The 26,735-nt window shown below is 49.8% G+C and overlaps 2 protein-coding genes across 5 annotated transcripts; both read left to right on the top strand.

The window, feature by feature from the left end:
• Positions 1–918: 918 nt before the first annotated feature.
• On the top strand, positions 919–17,979 carry POLM (DNA polymerase mu). 3 transcript variants are annotated; one of them, XM_074285850.1, is made up of 11 exons: positions 919–1,118; positions 1,729–1,909; positions 3,041–3,139; positions 4,982–5,152; positions 5,668–5,739; positions 11,153–11,273; positions 13,207–13,339; positions 13,612–13,714; positions 14,512–14,760; positions 16,342–16,425; positions 17,437–17,979. In XM_074285850.1, the coding sequence occupies exons 1-11, from the start codon at positions 919–921 to the stop codon at positions 17,521–17,523; spliced, it is 1,500 nt and encodes a 499-aa protein (XP_074141951.1). In that variant the 3' UTR covers positions 17,524–17,979. The 3 variants fall into 3 exon arrangements, with proteins under 3 accessions (XP_074141951.1, XP_074141952.1, XP_074141953.1); XM_074285851.1 differs by lacking the exon at positions 5,668–5,739; XM_074285852.1 differs by lacking the exon at positions 17,437–17,979 and having other exon boundaries at positions 16,244–16,362.
• Positions 17,980–19,164: 1,185 nt separating this feature from the next.
• On the top strand, positions 19,165–26,610 carry PGAM2 (phosphoglycerate mutase 2). Of its 2 annotated transcripts, XM_074285844.1 has the most exons (4): positions 19,165–19,708; positions 19,975–20,155; positions 24,923–25,042; positions 26,397–26,610. In XM_074285844.1, the coding sequence occupies exons 1-4, from the start codon at positions 19,295–19,297 to the stop codon at positions 26,561–26,563; spliced, it is 882 nt and encodes a 293-aa protein (XP_074141945.1). In that variant the 5' UTR covers positions 19,165–19,294; the 3' UTR covers positions 26,564–26,610. The 2 variants fall into 2 exon arrangements, with proteins under 2 accessions (XP_074141945.1, XP_074141946.1); XM_074285845.1 differs by lacking the exon at positions 24,923–25,042 and having other exon boundaries at positions 19,169–19,708.
• The last annotated feature ends 125 nt before the right edge of the window (positions 26,611–26,735 follow it).

Genomic DNA, 26,735 nt, shown 5'->3' with positions numbered 1-26,735 from the left:
CGCCCCCACTCCCAGGTCACCCCCGGGCCTCCCACCTCGCCCCCACTCCCAGATCACCCCCGGGCCTCCCACCTCGCCCCCACTCCCAGGTCACCCTGGGTTTCAGCTCAGAGGAAATAGTGCAGATTCAATAATGGGATTTCACAGGATTCATTTTTCCCACTAATGGGATCTCACCATGACTTGGGCAAACGTGAAACAATCCCGGCTGTAAGGAGCTTACAATCTACCCTGTGCTTTGTTGTGAGCGAGGTGGATTCGGAACCTTAGCCGGTGACTGGCGCCAACTCCCTCATTTCCCAGATGAGGAAACTGAGGCACAGGGGCTCTCCCAAAAGGTGGTTTTAGAGGGAGGGCACTAGCAGCTGGGGGAGAATAGGTGCAGCAGGAGCTGAGCCTTGAAGAAACTAAGGAGCGGACAGAGGCACTTTGGAAAGAACCTTAAAGCGAAGTAACAAGGTTATTTGTTGCGGTTCTATCCCCTCCCCCACTCTGCCTTGAGTCCCACAATCCTCTCGGGACGGAGAAAGGGCCCCTGGGCGTGAGGGCTGAGATTAGGCTGAGATGCACTGGGAGCACGAGACTGGGGAGTGAGGGGACGCAGCCTCCCTCCAGGCTTCCGTAAGGAGCTCTCGTCGCTTCTCCTCTCCAAGCCTTTGCTGGGGGTGGTCTCCGGTTCCGCGCCCATCAGCCCCGCGATGACGGGGCGGAGTCTAAGTCAGTGGTACCCCCACGGGGGTGGGGCCAGGGGCGTGGTCTCGAGGCCTTTCAGGCGCCTGCGTGGGCGATGGGGCGGAGCCTCCCAGGGCTTGATTTGCATAAGGACCGCTGCCCACTCTTTTCCGGAACCGGCTTCCTGCCCCACTCTCCCAACACTCCTGCGGCACAAGTTGTTCTTCCTTCTGCCCCGCCCCCGGCATGGCCCTGGTGCCCCCCAAGAAAAGGCGGGGCGCAGGCCGAGGGGAGGAGGCCGGGGGCGCCGCAGCCCCTTCCCTAGCCCCGCTCCGCTTCCCGGGGCTCACGATCTACCTGGCCGAGCGGCACATGGGCCGGAGCCGCCGGGCTTTCCTCACGGGGCTGGCCCGGGCCAAGGGTTTCCGCGTGGACCAGGCTTACAGGTGCTGGACCGGGTGCCGGGGGTGGGGGAGTGCAGAGGGAGAAGACAGGGAGGGGCCCTGCAAGGATGCCCTGCTCTGCTCCCTCTGCCCTGCCTCCTTTGCTCTCCCCTGCCTCCCGTCCCTCTGCCCTGCCTCCTGCCTCCCTCTGCCCTGCCTCCTGCCCTGTGTGCCCTTCGTCCTTTGCTCTCCACCCTGCCTGAATCACTGACTCAAGTACCTCAGATAGACCCATCCCTTGGGTGTGGAAAAATGTCCCCAGAAGTCTTTGATCTCCCCCGCTGGCTGCCTCTGGGTTGGGCTTCCTGCTGAGGGACTTATTTTGAGTGAGGTTTTACTGTAGGTTAAATAACCCAGAAAAAAAAACTCGCGAAGGAGGATGTGAGAAGGGGCACAAACAGGCCAGGGTATCAAGGCAAGGGATCTCCCTCGGGTACAGTGAGTTACAGGTGGAGTCCTGTTTAAGCAGTCTCTGAACCACCGAGAAGGGAGGGTTGTGGGAACGAAAGATGGGGCAGCTATTGAAACTTGTTTCTGGGGAGATAGGATGATCCTGGCCTGGGAAGGTGTTGCCTTCTGACTGTCCTGTCTATTTTGTTCTATGTGAATCCAGCCCAGAAGTGACCCACGTGGTGATGGAGGGGAGCTCAGCAACAGAAGCCTCTGGCTGGCTGGATCGCGTGTTGGGGGCCTCTGGGAGCCTTCCAAGGCCCCTGCTGTTGGATATCAGCTGGTTCACTGAGAGCATGGGTCAGGGAAAACCTGTGCCAGTGGAAGGCCGACACTGCCTGGGGGTGAGTGAGCTAGGCCTTGGGGGACTGTGGGAGATGGCTGTGGAAGCCCCTCAGAGAAGGAGCTTGTGGGACTATGGGCTTTGCCTTGGGCTGGCTCTGTCTTCAGAGCGTTCAGTGTTAATAGAATCCCAAGGAACTGGCCTCGGTCTTAGAATTTAAAAATGACTACAGCTCAAAGACACAAGACAGTCGCTGCCCTCAAGGAGCTCCCAATCTAACGGAGGGGACAACTACGTAACTATTTTACAACTATGTAAAAATAAGACACATTCAGGATAAATAGGAAATAATCAGCAGAGGGAAGGCACTAGAATTAAGATTCAATTATTAATCCCAGAGAGGTCCAACATCTTCCCTAAAACCAGTCGTAGTAGTTATCTACAGTTCTGTCCAGTCCGTCAAGAGTATATCAAGTGTCTGCTAGGTACTGGACAGAGGAGAAAAAGACCAAAAATAAGCAATCTTTGTAACAGATATGCCTGATCAAGCTAAGAATTCCCACATTTAACTATGTCCAAAATGTCGGTCTCATTCTGCACCCGAGACTGTCATCCTAGCGGGAGGAAGAGGGGATGATCAGAGCTCATCATGGAACTTCTGGAATCACTCCTGGAAATCAGTGATCAGAGTTCATGTCATTTGAGATTATTTGACTTTAAAATGTTATCCTATAAATTGTTCTCCTGGTTCTTCTGCTCACTTCTCCATGTGTCAGTTCACAGAAGTCTTCCCAGCTTTCCCTGAAACTCTCTCCATTAATATCGTTCCAACACCATCACGTTCATGTGCCATAATTTGTCCAGTGTTCGTGCCCCAATAGCTGGATGCCTCCCTCAGTTTCCAGTTCTTTGCCACCATAAAAGGGCTGCTGTGAATGGTTTTATGCACACGGGGCCTTTTCTTCTTTCTTTGGGGAGCAGATCTAGCCTTGATGTGGCTGGCTCAAAGGAATAGGTACAAGAGAGTAACTTCGGGACACGGTTCTCATGGCATCTGGGGGCAGACACATCTTGGTGCCCCAGGACACGAAGATGACATTTTTTATTTTGTTTTCAGGATTCTCCTAGATGACAAACTTTGAGCAGGAGGTGGTGGTTCTTACCTCGGTCCTCCTTCCCTGTCTCTTCACAGGTCCCATTACCCACAAGGAGCCAGGCAGATCCGGGCTGTCTGCCAGCCTACGCTTGTCAGCGACACTCGCCCCTCAACCACCACAATCTGTGCTTTACGGTAAAGACTTGGGCCAGAGACCAGGCTCATAGTAACAATACATCCACTCCAATCTGTCCTTGGTGCTGCTGCCAGACTAAATTCCCTTATGTGAACCAACTAAATAGAGCAGCAAGAAGATTGGTCCTGGAATCAGAAAGTTATGGATTCAAATTCTGCTTCAGATACTTATTAGCTGTGTGATCCCTTTAGGCAAAGGAAAGAGAAGGAAATATGCATTTATATAGCACCTACTACATACTAGGCTCGGCAATCTGCTAGGTTAGGTGCTGTTATTAAATGACTTGTCCAGGGTCACACAATTTGTCATTTATCTTCTCTGTTCCTTAGTTTCCGCATGGATATAATGAGGAGGTAGACTTGACTTCCAAGATCTCTTCCATCTATATTTCTCCTAATTCTCCACAATCTGGTACCTCCCTATCTTTCTGTTGCTGGGCTCAGCCTGCTGCTTCAGTAGGTAACAGCACCCACCTTTCTGTTCCAACAGCTTTAATCTCTCACTATTCCCCTTCACTCCCCTAGCAAAATTCTGAAAGACAACCTTGACTATCCTACCTCCATGCCTTTGTCCGTGCTGTTCCCAGTGCCTAAAGTGCCCTCCCTATACCCCCCTTTTTGCTTGTTTGGTAATATAACCTTTAGAGGCCAAGTTAAAAACTGTTTTCTGTGAAAGTTTCCTTGATTTCTCTACCTTTCTGAACCCTTCACCCTGTGAAAATCAGGCCCCCGCCCCAGACTTCACCTAGCACTTTCTAATAAATTTTCTGATCTGTTGTCACTTGTTCCTCCTAGACTCTAAACCTCGAGAAGGAAAGGACTTATTCCATTTAGGTTTTATCATTCCCCTCATGTTTTACAGGATGTTGGCATTAGACCATATTTGAAATTATCCCACCCCTCTTTGGTGGTTGGCTACTTAGAGGAATAATCAATAGTCTATAAAAGTTAAATACCTACTGTGTGCCCAGCACTCTGTTAAACACTGAGGATACAAAGGAAGGCAAAAGGTGATCCCTGCACTCAAAAAGATCAAAATTAGGAGGCTTTATGGAGAGGGAGTTGCTCTGGGGTGTGGAAGTGTAGGTAGAGTTGGTGAAATGAGTACTTTTAAAGGTGCTCATAAATCATCCTGGAGCAAAGAGCAGTCATCCCATCCTTAGTTGCAGCTCTTGGGCAGAGGCAGCATGGCAGTATTCAATAGATTTGGGTTCAAACCATCTGTTCACGGGCGAGCCACTTCCCTTGTCTTCTCTGAGTTTCCCCTTTGTAAAACTGGGTGGCTGTGTATAATGGCGCTAATATTTCTTGCCGCCTTGATGGGTGAGGGAAAGGTGGGAGGAGGGTAAAAATTTGGAACTGAAAATTAAATAGAAAATAAAATTGGGTGTGTGGGGAGATACTAAATGGCCACAGAGGTCCCTCTAAATTTAGGACCCCATGACTTCAACAGCCACATAGTACAAGCCCATATTCTAAAAAGAAGTCTCATTATAGATAAAAATGGTCAGTCTCCTATCCTCTGTTTGATAAATGTCCAGTGTGGACATTTATCAGGTCAGGAAGACCTGAGTTCAAATGTGGTCTTAGACACTTCCTAGCTGGACAAGTCACTTAATTCAGTCTGCCTCAGTTTTCTCATCTGTAAAATGAGCCAGAGACGGAAATGGCAAAATCCCAAATGGAGTCATGGAAAATCATGCAACTGAAATGACTGGTCAATTAAAAAAAAAAATCAGAAATGCACTAGCTCCCCACTCCATATGTTTGGTCAGCCCCCGTTGTTTGGATGTGAGGTCACGGGACTGCTGGCCCCCTTTGACGTGGGCATCCTCCTTCCAGGAGGCCCTGGACACACTGGCAGAAGCTGCAGGCTTTGAGGGCAGCGAGGGCCGTTTCTTGTCCTTCCGCCGGGCTGCCTCGGTGCTCAGGGCCCTGCCCGGCCCCATCACTAGCATGAGCCAGCTGCGTGGGCTGCCCCATTTTGGAGACCATTCTTCCAGGATTGTCCAGGTAACCTTCACTCCTTCCCCCCACCTTTGAGCTACCATAACCTCTCTTACCTGCCTCCCCTTTTTCATTTCCCACATCCTCTGGACTGAGGGACCCCTAGGCTGTGGAAGTAGAAATAAGAAATGTGGGCTCCAGGGGAGCATCAGCCAAGATGGCACCTGAGCCCAGGCCCGGGTTTTAGAGATGGGGAGACGGGGAAAGGAGCTCCCATTTGCTGGGCTCCCTTATTTTGCATTTCAAGTACTCTCAGGCCCCTGAGAAGGAGCAGGGTATTATAGAGTCCTAGGTCTGGTATCAGGAAGACCGGACTTCCAATCCTGCCTCACACACTTACTAGTTGTATAACCCAGGCAAGTGACTTCAAGTCTGCCTCAGTTTCCTTATCTGTAAAATGAAGGGACTAGGCTCATTTTCCTCTCAAGCCCTTTCTAGATCTACAATCCCATGATTTTTCATGCAACTTTTCTGTCCCCAAGCTCGGCCTCTCACGGACTCGTCCCTTTTCATTTCAACAGGAACTGTTGGAATGTGGAGTTTGTAGTGAAGTTGAAAGAGTAAAACAATCAGAGAGGTATCAGACCATGAAGGTGAGTGGAAGGAGGGGAGAGAACTCTTGTCTTTGTTCCCTTTACTACCTTCTGAAGGTCGGTCAACCAATAAACATTTATTAACCACCTACTGCATACCAGTCAGGTACTGTGCTAAGCTCTGGAAATACAGAGACAGACAAAAGACAAGTTTGTCTATATAAATGACACCTAGAATTCAATATAAGATCGCAGTCTTGTTGGGACCATGGCAGAATACAGGGGAATCTTCACCTTCCCGTTTCTGGCACTAAGCTTCTCTTAGATGAGGGAAATATTCCTTTCTTGGCTGTTAACTGACTGAGCCAGCACTTCTTTAGAATGTAATCTCCCTTTGTATCATTGGCACTTAACAAATATTTGTGGAAATTAGATTGTTGGCCATTAAAACCCCAGCATTTTTTTTAAACCAACTAATGTCTATCTACCTCCTTTCCACAACCCCCTGCAATTTGTACTTGGGAAGCTGATTCTTTTTAACCAGCTAGAGGGCAGTGGGTAGAGTACTTGAGGCAAGAAAATCCAAGTTTAAATCCAGCCTCAGATACTTCCTAGCTATGAAACAACACTGGGGAAGCCATTTAAACTCTTTGGGACTCAGTTTCCTCAATTGTACGTGAGAAAAATAATAGCACCTACCTCTCTGAGTTGTTTTGAAGATTAAATGAGATAATATTTATAAAATGTTACATAAGTGCTGGCTGTTGTTATTAACTCAAATATAGGATTTTACTTTTATCCTAACTAAATTTCTTATTAAATTTAGCCCATCATTCAAGTCTGTCAGGATATTTCTAGCATCCAACAGGATAATTATGCTACCTACTTTTGTTTCATCTGCAAATCTGATGTGCTTTTATCCACATTTTTATGTAAATAAGAATTTCTAAAAAACACAGGCAAGGACAGACTTGGGTGTTCTCCACAGAGACATCAGATCATTAATGGTGATGAGTCTTTGGGTCCACTCATTCAACCAATACTTGAGACAACTCGTTATGAAAGAAGTTGTTAAGTGTTCTAGTTCTGTCGGCCTAGTACTGGGAAGAAAGGAATAAAAAAATAAAGGAAAGGACGGAGGGAAGGAAAGAGGAAGGAAGGGAGAGAGAAAAGGAGGGAGGGAAAGAGGAAAGGAGAGAGAAAAGGAAGGAGGAAGGTAGGAAGAGAGAAAAAGAGGGAAGAAGGGAGAGAGAAAAAGAGGGAAGAAGGAAGGGAGAAAGAAAAGGAGGGGAGAATGAGAGAGAAAAGGAGGGACGAAGTGAGAGAAAAGGAAGGAGGAAGGGAGGGAGAGAGAAAAGGAAGGAGGAAGGAAGGGAAAGAGAAAAGGAAGGAAGGGAGAGAGAAAAGGAAGGAGGGAGGAAGGGAGAGAAAAGTAAGGAGGGAGGAAGTGAGAGAGAAAAGGGGGGAAGTGAGAGAGAAAAAGAGGAAGGAAGTGAGAGAGAAAAGGAGGGAGGGAAAGAGGAAAGGAGAGAGAAAAGGAAGGAGGAAGGAAGGGAGAGAGAAAAAGAGGGAAGAAGTGAGAGAGAAAAAGAGGGAAGAAGGAAGGGAGAGAGAAAAGGAGGGGGGAATGAGAGAGAAAAGGAGGGAGGAAGTGAGAGAGAAAAGGAGGGAGGGAGGGAGGAGAAAAGGAGGGAAGAAAGACAATCCTTGAAGCCATGGTGATTTTTTTCTGATTACATTCTTTTCTAGATGTTACCCTTCCCTTTAATGATATGTTCTAGAATTTTGCCGGGAATGAAAACCAAGTTCCCAGAATTTTAAAATTACAGAGACTTTAGTCCTTTTGAATATTGAGATATTAGGGGCATCTAGGTGGTGCAGTGGATAGAGCACCAGCCCTGAAGTCAGAAGGACCTGAGTTCAAATGTGGCCTCAGACACTTAATACTTTCTAGCTGTGTGACCCTGGGCAAGTCACTTAATCCCATTAGGATATTAGCCCCAGTCATATGGCAATTCTGGTCTCCATGATCTTTCAGAGATCATTGGCAAGGGCTAAGGGACCACATCTGCTAGTTCTTCTCATGTCCCGGGATATAGTTCATCTAATCCTAAAAGAGAAAAATGTGCTTTCTTAATATCTCCTCACTTAACTGTCTCCCTATTAGCCTCCTTTTTCATACCCTTCTCAGATCAGTGATCTTTCTTCCTGGAGTAGTTGGGAAACTGATCTCAAGGCTCAGCGAAGGGATCAGGTTCTCCAACCAGTCCCCAACATTTAGCAGCAAGTGCTTTCTAAATGGAAAACAATATGGCAGTTGTTGCCTCTGAGTCAGTACAAAGTAAAAGCAAAGCCCAATGCACAACTTGCATTATGTTCTAGTATAGAAGGATCTAAATTACATCTGGCTCCATCTCTGACAAATACTGAGTTCAGGGAACAAGAAAGCAGCCTAGATGCCCATGCTGTCTCCAGGGACATGGCGTGCTCCCCCGGGCCCATAGGGTCCTTTCTAGCCTTTTCTATCTCCATACAAGCACCAGTTTTTATTGGCAACAACGCCAATTTGAGACTGAATTGCTCTCTCGGGAAGAAAAAGTTGAGCTTATTAACAAGGTCCTACTTTTCCGGTGTCCGTGGATATCAAGAACACTGATCAGCCAGAATTTACATGCCTGAAATCCCAGGTAGTTTTGTCCCTGCTCCTGTGATTGGTCTTTGTGGTAACTTGGTCTTGGAATACATTCAAGACCTTTAGTAACCTCAGATACAAATTGTTTTCTGGAGGGTAATTTCTGGTGGTTTAATTCTCATAATTAGTCAACCGAAGAATAATATATACTTGGTGACCTTGAGATGTGGTCATTGGAGTCTGTTCAGCTTGGATATTAATAGTTTTCATGATAATGATCTTGACCTGTTATCACAGAATCATAGCGTTAAGAGCCAGAAAGGACCCTGGACATCTGAGTCCAAACCCTTCATTTTACAGATGAGGAAACTGAGACCCAGAGGGGTTGTTTGACTTGTACAAAGTCCCATAACTAGTAAATGGCTTAAGTTGGATTCCAACCATGGTCTTTCTGACCGAGTCCAGCTTGCTATCCACCATGTCACGCCCCTTCTCCAAACTTGCTTTCAGAGGGATCACAGAGAATTAGCTTCTGTCATAATACTATTATTCAGCTACAGGAAATGATTGTTTCATCCACTTATGCAATAGTCCTTGGAAAATTAAATGTAAAGGAATAATAATAATGTAATGTGACAATGATGATGATAATTATCATCATCATGGAACCCTTTCTAGCTAAACTCCATCAGAATGGACGAGAACAAGATGACAATATTGATAATAACAAAGACTCGAGCCACATCTTAACCTCATTTCCCATGATTCATACATCAGTAGCATCTCACGCCATTAGATGAGTCCCATCAGTGGAAATAACACATTGACCTTGACAGAGAAAAAACATGACACAAGTTGAGTAGACAATTCTTTCTCTTTGCCATCCCCTTCTCACTGACTCTTGTGTCCCCAGTGCTTAGCCCAGTGCCTGGCACATAGTAGGTGCTCAATAAATAATTATGGACTGTCTGACCTGCATCTTCCCTCAGTATTGCTTTTACAAGCCACCCCAATATGCTGTCCTGGACTTCTCCAGCATCTTAGGTCATTCTGAATGACCCTCCAGACACTGGGCATTAGTCTTAATGAACCACATCAAGCTTTAAATACTTTTCCTGGTCACCTGGCTTTATTCTGTATTTTATTTCCATTCTTCCACCAATCACTTATTAGTTTTCTTTCTTCACAGGTTATGAACTAGGACACCTAAATAAATATATATATATATATTTTTTTTTTTTAATGACATAATTTTAGAATTTTTCAAATCAATTCCCCTGATTTGTAAAATGGTTCAGAGACAGGGTGATGTAATGAATCAAATATTGGGCTATGGGATAAGGAAGGCCTGGGTTTAAATTATGCCTCTTTGACACTTCTTTCCTAGTTCCCCTAACACTGACGCTGTGCCTCTGAGATCACTGTCCAGTCGCACCATCTATATCTTGGATATACACAGCTGTTTGTTTGCCTCTTATTTCCCCAATCTGAATGGGGAGCTCCTTGAGAGGCAGTTGGTTTTGCCCCACTTTTATATCTCCAGTGCTTAGCACAATGCCCTGTGTAGACAGAATAAGCTCTGGATAGGTGCTGGTCAACTTGTTTCTTAAGCAGATGACTCAACCTTCTTCCTTCTCCAGCAATTTACTGGGACAAATCTACCGAGTTACCAGTAAGGAAGGGAGCTCCCTTCATAGACTCTTCTTGTCTGTTGTTACATATTTGTGTGTGTGAGGCAATTAGGTTTAAATGACTTGCTCAGGATCACATAGTGTCAAATGTCTAAGCAATTTGAATTCAAGTCCTCCTGCCTCCAGGGCTCTGTCCACTATGCCATCCAGCTGCCCCTCATCTGTTCTGAAAAGACTTGTTTTATATCTGTGTTATGTGTACACACACACACACAAATATCCCACAGTGTCCCAAAAGTCTTACTGCACTTTAAAACTTTAAAATCCTAAAAATTCAAGGTGTCCCAAAAATCTTAGTGAACTTTTTACACTTTAATAGCTATTAAACAATTACTATTAAAGTCTTCATAAGCTTAAATAGTGTTTAGTAATATAATAATTTAATAATAGTAGTAATCACTTATTAAAGTTTTCAAAAGCTTCAATCATAGTAGTTAGTAATATAATAATTTAATAATAGTAGCAATCATGTATTAAAGTTTTCAAAAGCTTAAATAATAGTGTTTAGTAATATAATAATTTAATAATAGTAGTAATCATTTATTAAAGTTTTCAAAAGCTTCAATCATAGTAGTTAGTAATATAATAATTTAATAATAGTAGCAATCATGTATTAAAGTTTTCAAAAGCTTAAATAATAGTGTTTAGTAATATAATAATTTAATAATAGAAGTAATCATTTATTAAAGTTTTCAAAGCTTAAATCATAGTAGTTAGTAATATAATAATCATTTATTAAAGTTTTCAAAAGCTTAAATTATAGTAGTTAGTAATATAATAATTTAATAATAGTAGCAATCATTTTAGTAATATAATAATTTAATAATAGTAGTAATCACTTATTAAAGTTTTCAAAAGCTTAAATCATAGTAGTTAGTAATATACTAATTTATTAATAGCAGTAATCATTTAATAGCTAGTAAAGTTTACAAGTTCACTAAGATTTTGGAGATACCCTGTGTATGTGTCTATATGTCTATACACATATACATGCACATATGAATATGCATGTTTGTGTAAATGTGTATGTGTACATGCATGACTATGTGTGTTTATGTGCGTGTGTAGCTACACAAACATGCATACCTAATATGACTGTGACGGTTCTTTTCTAAGATCTGCTTTGTCCCATGTGAATTCCTTCCACCAGCTCTTTACCCAGATCTTTGGAGTTGGGATAAGGACTGCTGACAAGTGGTATCGTGATGGGCTCCGGAGCCTGGACGATCTCCAAGGACAGAGCAGAAAACTGAGCCGGCAGCAGGAAGCAGGTGAGGACCAGGAGCTTATAAATGTTAGAGTTGCCAAGAGTCTTGAAAACAATTAATCCTCCCTCTGCCTCATTTTACAAAGGTAGGAACTGGAGTTCAGACAAGTTAAACAATATGTCCGAGTACTCGCAGCTAGATAATGATAGTTGGGATTCAAGGTCCAAAGCCATTGCCTAGAGGCAGCTGGGGAGCACAATGAGCCTGGAGTTCATTTTCAGTCAAAGCCACTTAGTGACTCTGGGCAAGCCAGTTAACCATTTGCCTCAGTTTCCTCTTCTGGAAAATGGGAATAATAACAGCCCCTCCCTCCCAAGGTGTGAGGATTAAATGAAATCGCCTTTGTAAAGTACTGAACACAGTTCCTGGCACTTCTTAGGGAGATGGGGGACTGTGGTTTCCCTCAGACAGACAGATCCTGGGGACTTTCTTTCAGAGTCTTCACCTGCAGGGGAGCTGAAGGGTGAAATGTCTCTAGATTTTAACTTACCGGCTCATTCAATCACTTATTACAAGCCTGGGCTAAGCCCTGGAAATATAGATAGATAGATATAGATATAGATATGTATATATGCATTTTAATAATAGCTTTTTGTTTTCAAAATATGTGCAAAATTAGCCTTCAGCATTCACCCCTGCAAAAGCCTTTTCTCCAGATTTGCGTCCCTCCCTTTCCCCTATCTCCTTCCCTAGACAGCAAGCAATTCCATATATGTTAAACATGTAAGCACTGGAGATATTAAACTGAAAACTAAGCTGTCCCCGCTTTCAAGGTGCCCAAACTGTGTGGGCTCCGGGGGTGAGAAAGATGCAAGCCCAGGTGGTCTGAAGGATACTGGCACCTTTGCCAGGAATCAGGTTTCATCTCAGTTTCTTCATCTGCGAAATGGGGAGGATACTACCACACCTGCCTCCCATAGGTGCCGTGAGGATTGAGATGTTTGCTCGGCAAACCTTAAAGTACCATACAATTTGCTATTATATTGTCATTGTTGTTCAGTTGTGTCTGATTTTTCATGACTTCGATTGGATTTTCTTGGCAAAGATACTGGAGTGGTCAGCCATTTTTTTCTCCAGCCCATTTTACAGATGAGGAAACTGAGACCTGTGCCACACAGTAAGGGTCTGAGAGACGGGATTCGAACACGGACCTTCCGGACGCCTGCCCACTGCGTCCAGTTAAGGATCCCTCTAGAGCAGGATGAGGGCAGAGCCTGGGCTCTGGAGAAGGCACCTCTGGCTGTTGGGTGGTGGCCCAGCTGTGGCAATGATGGGGCACCTTCTATCGGACCCGGGACCCACTCCACCATGTGCCCTGTGACTTCTCCATCCTCCCCTCAGCTCCGTCTTTTCCGGTTCTTTCTGTGAGGAGGACGGCTCTTTCCCTCTGCCATGGCTTGAGTGCCTGCTGCAGTCTCTCTGAGCTCCTGGGAGTGGAGAGTGGACAATGGGTGGCAGATACTTATTCCAAAGGCCTTCCCTTGTGGCTGAGCGAGGAGTGGGAGGCAGGGAGACCGCCTTGTGGCCCCTCGCCCTGCCCACTTCAGTGGTCCTGGCAGCTGGTTTCATGGCTAGTCAACAGGAAATAAGAAAAACAAACGGTGCTGAAAGGCAGCATTAACGGTCATTTAATATAAACCCCCCACTTCCCTCCATTGAAAGCCCATGACCCCTTAGCCCATTTTATAGACAGGAAAGTGGAGATAATAATAATTCAATGTTCATAATTTGCCCAGAGCCACAAAGTGAGTCTGGGCTCAAAGCTAATCATACTCACCCTTGTTGATAGTTCCTTGGGTAAAAACCGGAGGTCTAAGATCCCCAAGGAGGGGTCTCTCTAGCCTCGAGGCATTATGGGAAGCCTTTGCTAGGGTTGGAGAAAGGGCTGAGAGTCCAGGCCCAGGGTCCTTGCTGAGCCAGGCTCGGGCGTCTGCAGGAATCCGCCATTTTGACGACCTGAACACCCCAGTCTGTCGCCACGAGGCAGAAGCCATCCAGCGGGTTGTGGAGAAGGCCGTACAGCAAGTGCTTCCTGGGGCTACTGTGACCCTGACTGGTGGCTTTCGAAGGTGAGAGGGGTCCCGCTCCAAGCACCCTGCTCCAGCCACTCGGGGGTCCCAGACTTTCCCCAAGAACAGGAGCCCCGGCGTAAGCACCTCGGTGCCGGCTACTCCCACTAGCCTTGGCCAAGACTGGGGGAGCTGCTTCCTTCTCCTGAAAGATGAGGAAGCTGGAACAGTGGGTCCAGTGCTGGGAGGATTTGGGAACTGGGAGGTTGGGGGATGTGGAGAAAGAAGGGACATTCCAACACAAGGAGAGGTCCCTCTGCTCTGCTCTTTAGGGGAAAGCCTCAAGGACATGATGTGGACTTCCTTATCACTCATCCCATAGAAGGGCAGGAAGAAGGACTGCTCCCCAAGGTGATGGCCCTCCTGGAGAGCCAGGTGAGGGCGCAGGACACCCTGATGACCAGTGCTATCCTTCTCCCTTCTGGTTCTCTTCCTATCCCCCCACCACTGCCAGGAGAAGGCCCCTCCGCCAAGCCACAGACGTTAGGTTAAGGAAGAAGGGTCCCTGAGAGCCCCATTCACACCCTTCTCCCCTTGACCAGCTCAGGATTTCCTAGATTTTTCCTACAGAAAGCAAGCCTGGGAGACCACGGCAAATAATTGTGAGGTTGTATTATGGGGGACAGGGAGGAGCCAGTCTCTCTCTCCTGCCAAAGGTCTCTCCTGGGGCCTGGAGCCGTGGAGTAGAGAGATGGTGATGGTTAACAAAGAGCAAAGGGTCAAAAAACATGGATTCAAACTGTCTCTGCCACAGACCGACTGATTACAATTGACTTCTTAGAATTTCCCCATCTGTGAAATGGGACTACTATTAGTCACTCAATGGGGACTGGTCAAGTACTTTCTATGTACCAGACACCAGGTTAGACCTTCTAGGGGTTTGTGGACAGGAAATAGAATTATTACCAGTTCTCACCGCGACTTGGGGACTGCAGACACACACGGCAGCCAGCCGGGTGCCGAGGGACCCTGAAACCAGCCCTGCAGGCTCCCTCCCTCCCAGACCTGAGGGACCAGTGTCTGTGCCGTGTCCATGGCTGGGTTGTGCAGCACACAGAGCCCCAGATGTCTCTCCTGTGGGACCTCGACTTCTCTCTGACAGGAGGGGGCTAGCCTGGAGCTTCCTTCCCTTCCCAGGGCCCTGACTCGGCTCCCTTGCTCTGTCCTCCCAGGGTCTTGTTCTGTACCAACACACCCACAGTAACCATTACCAAGACCTCAAGGACCCTTCCCAGAACACTTCCCTCTTCGATACCTACGAGAGGTGCTTCTCCATTCTCCGGCTCCCAAACCCAGCTGCAGCCTTCCACCCGGAGCCTGGGGAGGAGCCCGCCAGGGACGGGAAAGCCGTGCGAGTGGACCTCGTGGTGGCCCCTGCCAGTCAGTTTGCCTTCGCCCTGCTTGGCTGGACTGGCTCCCAGGTAACAAGGAGGTGGTATCCTGGAGTTGGGGGTGTTGGCAAGGAGACACTAAAAGACGGCCTCAGTTTCTTCATCTGTAAAATGAGAGGTCTGGGCTACCTGCCAGTCCCTCCTATCTGCAGTCTAGGATTCTGAGGCTGATGGTTGTGACTCCCTACCCCAATACTGACCAGTCCTTAGTAGCCAGCTGTAATAATCCTCATCCTTCTTAACCTCTGCAGATTGATGCTGTTCTCATTTGTTTTCTCTCTCTGTCTCTGTCTCTCTTTCTCTTCCTTTCTGCCTCTTTTTCTCTTTTCCTCCTCTCTTTCTTCCTTTCTCTCTGTTTCTTTTCCTCTTCTCTCTTCCTTTCCATCTTTCTGTCTCTCTCTTCCTCCTCTTTCTCTTTTTTTTCTCTCTTCCTTTCTGTCTTTTTGTGTCTTTTTTCTCTTTCTCTTCTTCCTCTGTCTCTTTTTCTCTCTTCCTCCTTTCTTTTTCTCTTCTTCCTTTTTCTCTCTCTCTTTCTCTTCCTGTCTGTGTCCCTTTTTCTTTCTCTTCCTCCTCTCTTTTTTTCTCTTCCTTTCTGTTTCTTTTCCTCCTCTCTCTTCCTTTCTGTCTCTCTTCCTCTTTCTCTTTTTTCTGTCTCTTTCTCTTCCTTTCTGTCTCTATCTTTTTGTGTCTTTTTCTCTCTCTTCTTCCTTTCTCTGTCTCTGTCTCTGTCTCTCTTTCTCTTTCTCTCTCCTCCATTGCCCCTGGGAACCAACACAAAATCCTCTGGCATTAAAGACTCCATCTATATAATTGGGCCTTCTATAGCCTTTCCAGTCTCCTTATACTAGCTCCCCCCTACATAATCAGAGGCAGCTCGGTGACTCGGCCTGGCATCACTATGACCAAGTTCAAATTCAGTCTCTAAAACGTATTAGCCATGTGATCTTGGGCAGATCACTTAACCCCTGCCTCAGTTTCCCCTGTGGGTATAACATAGTACTTACCTTCCACAGTTGTTCTGAGTTCAAATAATATTTGTCAAGTGCTTAGCCCAGTGAGTGGCTCCTAGGACGTGCTCTGTTGCTTAGTCACTTTAGTTGTGTCTGATCTCTGGGTTTTCTTGGCAGAGTGATTGCCATTTCCTTCTCTGGCTCATTTTACTGGTGAGGAAACTGAGGTGGCAAACAGGGTTAAATGATTTGCTAGGAAGTATCTGAGACTGGATTTAAACCATGTGTATTCCCTTAATTTTATTCTGTGATTCGATGACTCTGGTCTCCTGGTCGTTCCTCCAATAAGAAACCATCTCTTAGCCTCCCTCTCCCCCATACCAAGGCAGTCTCCCTCCTCTGCACTACTTAATGAGCTCCCCGGCTTCCCATAAGTCCCAACCGACATCCCATCTTTTTCTAGAAGTCTTTTCCACCCCCTCTTTATGCTGGTCCTTCTCTGTTGATGTCTACTTTCCCTGGGCATAGCTTGTTTAGAATTATTGGCGTGTTGTCTCCCTTAGATTATAACCATCTTGAGGGCAGGAACCTTCCTGTGTATTCCTCAGTGGTCCAGGGCTTCATAAACGTCAACTGACCAGCATGTCGCCCTGTTCCACAGCACTTTGAGAGGGAGCTTCGAAGGTTTAGCCGAGCAGAGAAGCAGCTGCTGCTGAATAGCCACGGGCTGTATGTCCCAGGAAAGGTAGGAGCTGACTGGACGGATGGGAAGGCCAAAAAGAACCCTTCTCTGCTTATTTTCTACCCCCCCACCACTGGTCATGGAATGGTCCCTGGATTTGGGGGCTCTGGAAGCCAGTTCTCCCCCACCCCTTTACTTTTGTGGAGTCCAGAAACAAGAACTGTCACTGAGCTGGGCCCTGGTCATCCAGCACAGGATCTCAGCTGGGATGGGGGGAGGTGGTGGTTAGGAAGGACCTGGGATCCTGGGGAGCACACAGACAAGGGTGGCCAGAATGGGGAAGGACACGTGGTCTGCTGTGGGAGAATCAACTGGAAGAAATGTGGCTATTTAGCCTGGAGAACTTTGGGGGACTCTGAAAAGCAGGAACAAAATAATTGTTAAATATCTGTCTATATCTCTCTATCCTATCATCTACCTCTCTCCCTATTTGCCAGTCTCTATCCATCCATCCATCTCCTTCCCTCTATCATAGCTATCACCTCTCTCCCTATTTATCATCTGCCTCTATCATCCATCCATCCATCCATCTCCCTCCCTCTCTCCTGGCTGTCCACCTCTTTCCCTGTATACCTCTATCACCTATCCATCCATCTCCCTCTCTCCTGTTTATCCATCTCTTTCTCCCATCTGCCTCTTTCACTCTAGCCTCCGTCTCCCCCCATCTAGCCTCCCTATCGCTGTGCTATCATTTATTGCTCCATTTCTGTCTCTCGGTTTTCTAGTAGTTGAAAAACCGTCCCATACAAGAAGAATTAGCAGTGTTGTCTGGCCCACGATTCAGGCTCAGCAGCCGTGGGTAGGAGTCACAAAGGGACCAGTTGAGCCCCGATGCCCTCAGTGTGGGGCTCCCCAGCAGGAGTCTGGGCTCCCCCGTCCCCCCTCCCACAGAGACCGGGACTCCTTAGGGAGGCTTCCTTTTGGAGGATGGCTTGGATAGCAGCCACTGAGCTTCTGCCTCCTTCATCCCTGGGGACTCGGTTGGCTACCGTGCCCATTTTTGTCCCATTTCAGAAGGAGTCGTTCCCAGCGGCTTCAGAGGAAGACATTTTCATGCACTTGGGCCTGGAGTACATCGCACCAGAACAGAGGAACGCCTGACTGCCCGGTTTCCGGCCCCACTCAGGCCTCCATTTGTGGGTAGTCAGAGAAGCATAAGGGTTTGGGGGGCAGGAGAGGCTCCCCCATCGCAGCCGGGCCCGGCGACCATTCCCTCCTGCTCCCCTCCGCGGGGGACCCTGAGAAGCCCGCCTGGAAGAAGCCTGAGCTTCCTGATCTCCCATCCTGGTTCTTGGGAAGGGGAAGTCTAGAGCATCCGGGAATCCTCCGGTCTTTCAGAACCATTGTCCTGTGTCGCAGAATGAGTTCCCTGCCCCACGTCCTCCCAGCGGGGACTTTGTGCAGTCAGTAGGGACCTGGAATGTCTGGACCAGAAGTTTAGGGTCCATAACCCTTTGCCTTTTTTCAGCCCCGGGGCTGGGCATTAGTGGTTCTAGGTACATGAAAAACTCTAATTAAAGTGCTGCTATTTTTGCAAGGAGCTTCTTTTGCTTAATTCTGGTGAGAGCATCTCCACTTCTCCAGGTGGGACCTCAGAATTTCAGGAAAACCCCTTGGGTGGCTGAAGGGATGGTGGATGGGAATGGGGAGGGGCTGTGGGTCTGCAGCAGGATGATGTGAGGTCAGAGGGGAGTTACCAGGATGAAACGGGCAGACGGGAGCCCATGGTGGGTAAGGGCAGTGGGGGAGGGAGAGGGGGACGTGGGAGGATGGTCCTCCTCCCGAGAGTAATAAAACGGAGAGGGGAGGGGCAGGGTTAGGGGGAAAGAGAACGACTTCCATCTCGGACATTCTGAGCTGAAGCTGTTCTGCGGGCAGGCAGGGTGGGACGTCGGCTGGAGGCGAGAGACGGGGCAGGGTAGTTACATCTGAGAATCACCATAGAGAGGGTCCTGACACCCTGGGAGCGGAGGCGTCCCGAGGGATTCGGGGAGCCGCGGTATCGAGTGGTCCGGAGCTAGCATGTGAGGGAGCTGGGGCACTGGGGGGGGCGACGCTGGAACGGGAAGGGGGACGGAAGAGTCTAAATTCAGCTGCCCAGTACTAACTCTTTAATGTGGATGATGAAACTTTTAGGCAAGTGAGGTCCCCGAGACCTAGGGGCCCTTTCTGCAAACTGAAGGGGCTTCTCCCTTCCATGACCCCTCAACCCCGCCCCCCCAACTAGGACAAGGCATTTGTGTGTTGCTGTGGTAACAGGACCGTCATGTTTACCTGAGGCCTCCAGAACCCCCTCCCCCACCCAGGAGTCCTGGGGGCAGAGGAACCTCTTTCCAGACCCCCCCACAAGGCCCATACCCTTGCCATGAAGGGATATCTCAGTCCCGAGGGAGGGGCCCGAGACATCTCGATCAGACCCCCCTGCGCTCCCCCGAGGCACGAGGGCCCTGACAGAGGAGCCAAGATGGCCCCCCGGGATCCGCTCGTTCCCTCAGAGCCCCTCTCACCTCTGCCCCCAAACACAGGTCCTGCGGCTCGCTGCCCCAGACCCAGAGGCCGCCGGACCCCGCTCAGAGGAGGGAGGCCCAGGCCAGGACTTATTTGGGAGCGAGCCGTCCCTGGAGAAGACTGGGGTTATTTTGAGGCTGGCCCCCCTCCCCCGGCCTCGGGCTCCTCCTTCCGCGCAGGGCCCCTGACCACCTGCCCCTGTCCATCCCCCTCTCGGATCCAGAATGCCAGCTGGCAGTCAGTCGGGGGGAGGGGTGGAGCCCGGACATCATAAAGCCAGGAACCCTCGGCCCCCGCGCTGGGCTGCACCGCGTTGCTGAGAGGTCTCTCCCGCCCGCGCCCCCGCGCCCTGCCCGCCGCCGCCATGGCCACCCACCAGCTGGTGATCGTCCGCCACGGCGAGAGCACCTGGAACCAGGAGAACCGCTTCTGCGGCTGGTTCGACGCCGACCTGAGCGAGAAGGGGCTGGAGGAGGCCAAGCGGGGGGCCCAGGCCATCAAGGAGGCCGGCCTGGAGTTCGACATCTGCTACACGTCGGTGCTGAAGCGCGCCATCCGCACCCTCTGGATCATCCTGGAGGGCGTGGACCAGATGTGGGTGCCCGTGGTGCGGACCTGGCGCCTCAACGAGCGCCACTACGGGGGCCTCACCGGGCTCAACAAGGCCGAGACCGCCGCCAAGCACGGCGAGGAGCAGGTCAAGATCTGGAGGCGCTCCTTCGACATCCCGCCCCCTCCCATGGACGAGAATCACCCCTACCACGCCGTCATCAGCAAGGTGAGGGGCGCGGGGCACCTGGGGCGGGGGCGGCGGGCGGGGAGGGGTCACGGGGCCCCGCTGGGGGGTCTCATCTTCGGCTCCGATGCCCGGGCTGGGGCGAGGCAGGGAACAGTGGGTGGGGGGACGGGTCACAGGGCCCTGCTCAGGGGTCTCATCTTCGGCTCCGATGCCCAGGCTGGGGCGAGGCAGGGAGCAGTGGGTGGGGGGACGGGTCATGGGGCCCTGCTCAGGGATCTCATCTTTGTCTTCAATGCCCGGGACAGGAGCGGCGCTATGCCAGCCTGAAGCCCGGGGAGATGCCCACCTGCGAGAGCCTGAAGGACACCATTGCCCGGGCGCTGCCCTTCTGGAACGAGCAGATTGCTCCCCAGATCAAGGCGGGGAAGAGGGTGCTCATCGCTGCCCACGGCAACAGCCTACGAGGCATCGTCAAGCACCTGGAAGGTGAGCACTCTCGGGCGCCGTCCCAGCAGTGGGGGCGGGCCTGTGTCGGCCCTGCATGCCCTCCCGCCCAGGCTGCGGGGCCCTTGTCTGCGCTCAGGCCCCCCTCCCAAAGGGGAGCCCGCCAGGGAGCCAGGCCGCAGGGAGAGCCAGGGCCCCACCCTGGCGCTCGGCTCTTGTCAGCCTTATCGGTGTCCCTTGGGACACTTGGGACGGGAGGGAACTTCCCGACAGTCTGCACAGGCAGGCCGATCCCCGGGAGCCAGGACCAGAGACGGGGGGCAGAGGGAGTGGATCATCCCCCTTGGGCCCTGCCCGCTGGGACCCCCGCTTGCTGTGGGACTCCCGCCACCGCTCGGAGGCCTGTGCTTCCCACTGGGCTGAGAGCCCGGAGCGGCCATTGCTGCCAAATCCCCCTTGGGAACTAAAGTCCTTTTTGAGCCTGGACCTCAAGGACTTGGGAGTGGGGAGCAGAGCGAATTTAGTGTTCCTGAGCTTCCTTCTGTACACAATCTGCAGTCTCCATGAGGGGCGCAGTAGGCAGGATGCCAGGGCTGCAGGCAGAAAGACAGAGCACAAATCAGACACTAGCCGCGGGACTGGGAAAGTCACTTAATGCTGCCTCGGTCTCTTCCTCAGTAGAACGGGGATAACAGCAGTCCCCATCTCCCAGAGTTGTTGTGAGATCAGAAGAGATACTTGTCAAGTGCTTCACAAAAATTAAAGCTCTATACAAATGCTAACTCTTATCACTGTCAGTTCGAAAGGTACAGAGCAAACTTCACAGCGCTTCGTAAAGGCTAGTTTCCAATGATCTTGCAAGTTTCTCCCAGGGTAAATCCTTGCTCCTGTGTTCTGACCCCGTGAGGCCGGCTTCCCTCTCTCTCGACCCCCCAGCAAGGGTCTTGTCAGAGACGCCAGTCAGCCTGGTCCCCAGCCCTCCCTTCGGCGGCCATCGCCCATGTTGAGTTGGGTTCACCCTTAACCTGAGGGGAATGGGGAAGGAAGGACATGTCCATAGATGAGTAGGAGAGAACAGGACAGAAAGCTGCCATGAGAAGTGAGCTGGAGAAGCCGGTGAGAATAAGGAATAAAAAGAACAGCTTGTCTCCGGCCTCATCTTAGGGCTCCAGAGACCAGGACCTCTAGCCCCATCGTCCCAGCAGGGCCACCGAGAGCCCACCCGGAGGGCAGGTGGGTGGGCGGCCGCTGAAGCGAGTGAGCGGCCAGGGACAGGTGTCCTAGACTGCGTGTGCCTGCTTAGCCCTCGAGCCCCCCGATGTCGTAGGGAAGCTGGCCTTGTGAAGTCTTCTCCCCTCGAGGGACAGTCAGTTGCGGTCTGGCTGCCAGAGGGGGTGGTCAGAGCAGGCTCTGGGGAGGGGGGTTTATTTTCTCAGGAAATCCCACTTTTCATCCTACCCTCAGTCTGCCAGAATCTGGAAATGGAGAGATAGCCCTTTTACCCACTTCTTTCTGAGGTTTATGGAACCCATTGCCTCATGGAACCCATTTGCAGACCCCACCAAACAGTTCGGGACCTGGTCCCCGGGAGAGCTTTGGGAGGAAAAAAAGGGATTTAGGATGGAGTGTAGGGACAAGAGCCAAGTGTGACCTCATGGGCAGGCTCAGGGACAAACCCAAGCGGGTCCCCCAGCCTTCCAATGCCTGCTCCTTTGGCCCCCATGTCCCTCACAATGGCCGAGGGCACAAGCTTGCTCTGCTCTACCTCTTCAGCTCTCAAGGATTAAAGTATAGGCCAGGATGCAACTCTGCTTTCAGCCGAGTACCTCAAAGGCCAGCTGTCACTCACCCCATGACCTTTGGGAAGGAACAAAACCAGGCACGGACCTTTGGTGGCATTTATGTCCCTAGCCCTGCCCAGTGGCAAATAAGAGATCCTGGGGTGGACTCCGGGGAAATTCCCGTCCACCTCCCCCAGAGGGATCTTATGCTCCCCACCAGCCCCCTCTCCCAGTCAGACACGAGACTGTACTAGATCTTGTCTGTCCAGCCCAGGAAGGGACCGCACTGGGAGGAAGGAGGCACTTTTCCCTCAGAGGTGGCCCAGGAGGGGAGTCTTCCGTGTCCTAGTTGTAGGCCTGCTGCTCTGGGTTTATGACTTCTGAGACTCGGGGGTTTCACAGCCCTGATATTTCATGATCCTTAGCAATAACATGGCCCGATTTTTCTCATTTTATGGATGAAAAAACCACACCAGGTAGGCAAGAGTTGGCCACTTCAGGATCCGGGGTTTACGACAGGTGCGGGAGAGGAGGTGGATTGTGCAAAAACTGCCCATGGCTCCCTCTGAGGACCCTCCAAAAAAGGACCCCAGCCCCCTGCCCACTATGCCAGGCTGATGCAAAGATGGAGGGGGGTTGGTTCAGGTGACCTCATAAAGTCCATTTCTTAATCTTTGATCCCATGACCTTTTTTTTTTTAATGCTTAATCAGATCCAGTCTAAATAGGCTTTCTCTGATTTCTTTCTGCCTCAGTTCTAAAGGGTAGTTTTTTCTCTCTGAAAAGGGAACCCTTACATCTGGGATCCATCCCTAACTGTCTCAAGACAATCTGGAGAGGCGATGTGGTCCAATGGGACTCGAGCTAGATTTGGAATCGAAGCACCTCCTTCCCACTCCGGTTTGCCCACTTCGCCCACTCCCCTGGTGATTTCAAGGTGGAATCTCATTTGTTGCTCCCTTAGACAAATCAAAGCTTATTCAAAAGTAAGATTAACTGAGCCTCCCCAAGGTGTGAGAAGTTCCATTAATAGGGTGGGGGGTTTCAAGTTCCAAGCCAAAGAATTCCTATGGCGGCTTGGGGAGAAATGCCGACATTGGCTTAAATGCTCCATCCTTCCCATTTGTCTAAGACTGGGCTCTTTTTCGGTGGATTTCTCATAGCGTGCTGCCCTGTAAGCCTTCCTGAAGGCTAGGATTTTAAATGCTGCAAATAAAGTGGAGGAAATATGCAAGAAAGCAGCTGGTAGCTGTCTAAAAGGCTGATAGGGCAAAACCAAAGCATCTCGGGTTACCCTGCTCTTAGGCTCGGCCGGCCACGTCATTCCAGCTCTCTTCCTTTGACTAGAGTTACAGACTACAACTCATCTGTACGCAGTTCATTCACTTTCCAAGCCAAAACTGCCTTTTTTTTTCCTTTTTAGGGGTGTCTGTCTGCTATAGTAATTCTTGAATCTTTCCTACACTAGCCCCAGTGCTTTAGAGTCCAGTTGCTTCAACTGGGGCTCATGACTCCATATGGGGGAGTCCATACTTATTATTAGTAAATGCTTGATTCTTATATATATGTATACATATATATATATGTACTGAGAAATAATTCTATGTCTGAGAAATTTTTACGTCACCTCATATATCATATACATATGAGGTGACATAAAAATTTCTCAGAAAGGGAGAAGTGGAAAAAAATTGAAAACTTGATTTAGATAATAAACTGGTAACTCCAGTTCTGTGAGGCTTCATTTGCCATTAATGCAAAGTAGGGAGCGCTTGGCAAGTCTGATTTATACATGTAATAACAGCAATAAATCCGTCTCCTCAGAACGTAAATCCCAATTCACAATTGCCCTTCGGGGAGGGGGGGGGTCCAAATGCCATGTTTGCTATAGTAAAAGTCCTCATTCCAGGCCTTCCCTTGGAAAGGGCATGCCCAGGGCATGATCACTTGGGGGGGAAGGGGAAGGGTAAACCAGTTTTCTCACCCATTTTCTGCCTGAGGTTGAAATTCAATTTCCTAACAAGATCAGTCTGATGTCCTGCCAATCCCTACATGTGATGTGAAGAGAAGCAGCAGTATTAGGGAAATGTTTACTCTCCAGGTGTTATTTTCACTAAATTTTTTGACTAATTCCAAGTCCAGCGGGAAGCATCCAGGAAATAATATTTGTGATACGTGTGATGCACTTTACTCCGGTCCCACAAAGGCTTCTTGCCCCACATCTCCAAACTCCTAAGTCTCTAGGGATGCAGTGAGCCAAGAACTGAAAAGGTAATTCTGACAAAACACTGAGGAGAAAAAGCTGTTAAAAAAAAAAATCATCACTCTAGGAAGACTCAGGCAGGCACTGTGGTGACAGGTGAGGAGAGGGAGAAACTATTATTGCCATTAGCAATTCATTGTTTGCTATTACACTGAGTTATTTGTACCCTGAAAAACTTTCTCATTTTCCTTTCTCCAGCAAGGTTTCTCTTTCCACACCTCAGGATGAGCCTTATGACCATCAGAAGGAGTAAATAAGGCAGCATGTTCAGGTCTTTTCCTAATTGTGTTCAAACCCAAGTGTCTCGGAGCCCAAGGTTGGGTCCCAGCAAAGCAGTGCATACTAACTCAGAACTTAACCTTACAGACAGTAAGCTTTTCAGAAGGTAAGAAAGGTATATATTGTGTCTGCCTAAGTTTGCTGAAAACGCACTGCGATCACCTTATTTTGTGGATCCTGTTTGGACCCAACAAACACCCAAACTTCCCTGGGCTATATGTGGTCACATATAGCCCTTTCACATTCGGAGTTGGTCAACTATTGAGAGGCCCAGAGAGCTGCCAGAATTAGGGGTCCTCAGGATGAGCTCTTGGTTTTGTTCAGAAAGTTGAGTGAGGAATAATCAAGTAAGATAAACAGGTGTCCTTCCAGGGAAGAAAAAAGCCTCCCAGGTTAATGAAATGTGTTGAACTCTTCATGGTTAAATCGTATGAATTCTGCTTTTTTGCCATTTTTCCTCTTCTGCTCTGGGAATATGATGAGGCAGATAGCAAAGAAACTGCTACAGAACAAAAATTCCTGAAGGTTTCGATGGTGAGATGCACAGATTCTGAACAAATGAGCACCACAGTTCAGGTCCAGAGTTGTAAAGAGGTCCCAGGCACTGGTAAGGAACCTGGGGAGGTTTCCAATAGACAAATAAAGCTGTTTGACCCTCACGGGTGCACACAGGCTCACGGAGGGAACACGTAGCTCTTCTTTCAGTGAGTTAGGGATGAGGATGGAACTAGAACTCTGTGCTCCTTCCGTACCTTGTTGCTTCATAAGCAGTAGCAAAGCTGCAGGTTACAATCTGCAGAAGTCAGAAACTGGCTCAAGGGCCGGGTGCTCGAGGCTCACCCAGGGAACTCGGTCCTCCCCAAACTCAGGCTCTCCTCACCAACAAGCAAGGAAACACGAGAAACGCTAGGGAGGCTGGGGACAATTCCAGGGACCTTTGGTCACCCATCGTATCCCACTGAGGCTTTACTCTTTAAAGCCTTCCCTATCCCAGCCCCATCCCACCTCCATTTTTCCTTCGAGGGAAGTGTTTTGAGATCCTTGCTTGAACAAGCAGGCCCATTCCCAAAGGACAGAGGGAACCCGCCGCACAGAGGCAATAGTGGACTGGGGGTCCTAGGGACCCAGGATCGAGCATGGCTCCATCACTACCTGTGGGACCTGGGACAAATCCTGGGACTGTTCTCTCATCTGCAAAAGGATGAGGTGCATCCAGCGGCCATCCCAAGTCCGGCCATTTGTGTAAAAGCCACGTGGGGAGGGCTGGAGGCGGCCTGTGAACAGACCCACCGTGCTGGACGCCCCAGAGCTGCTCGTGTCTCGGGTCCCCAACTGTGTTTCTACCAATTATTGTCTCGAGCTGAACACGCTGGGGGGAGCCCGCTGCTGGGTGCGGGTGCTAAAGGTCACGTTGCTATTCCGGGTAGACATCGTAGCATGAGACCAGCCGGGCTCAGGTTTCCACAAGCAGCTCCTTGCCCTTCCCTGACGGGAAAGCCACTCTCCTCCCTCTCAGCCCAAAGCCGCGCCCTGCCCAACGGCCCCATAACCGGGCCAGCTTCACCTGGCTTCAGAGACAGTCCACCGTCCTCAGTTTCCCTCCAGCTATGGAGGGAGGGGGAGCTCCGGGCGTTAGGCCCAGACCAGGGAAGGCAGGACAGGGAGGCACCGGCCTGTCCCCACCCCCAGCACGTGGAGCACTTAGTGCTAGTCTCTCCGGCTTGACCTTTCTTCCCTGACTTTTTAGGGTTTTGCTGTTGAGCGGGGATTGACTTGAGGGCCAGCTGGCCCGGGCTATAAAGGTCACTGGAATGCCAAGCAGTTGTTAGTGTCCCTTACTCCATGGGGACCCGGCCACTGCTCCTGCCCTGACCCACAGTATCACTTCCGGGAGACTCCCAGGGGGCAGGAAGTCAGGGACAAAGCCGTGGGCTCACCCCTAATTCCTCTGCTATTCACAGGCATGTCAGATGAGGCCATTATGGAACTCAACTTGCCCACTGGGATCCCCATCGTGTATGAACTGGATGACCAGCTGAAGCCTACCAAGCCCATGCAGTTCCTCGGGGACGAGGAAACAGTCAAGAAGGCCATGGAGGCCGTGGCCGCCCAGGGCAAGGCCAAGTAATGGCCCGGAAGTAAACGGCACAATAAAGTCACCTCCACCAACCTCCATCCACCCCGCCTGATGAGTCTGAGCCGTGGGCAAAAGCTAGGCGCAGAAACGCTTACAGAGTGGTCCTGGGCCCGTCTGGGATTGGGCACTGCTGTGGTGGCTCTCCCCCGTCCTGCCCTGTTCT

The sequence above is a fragment of the Sminthopsis crassicaudata genome, chromosome 2 (assembly GCF_048593235.1).
Source record: "Sminthopsis crassicaudata isolate SCR6 chromosome 2, ASM4859323v1, whole genome shotgun sequence".
NCBI lineage: Eukaryota > Metazoa > Chordata > Mammalia > Dasyuromorphia > Dasyuridae > Sminthopsis > Sminthopsis crassicaudata.
This window is presented reverse-complemented; position numbering and strand designations above follow the sequence as displayed.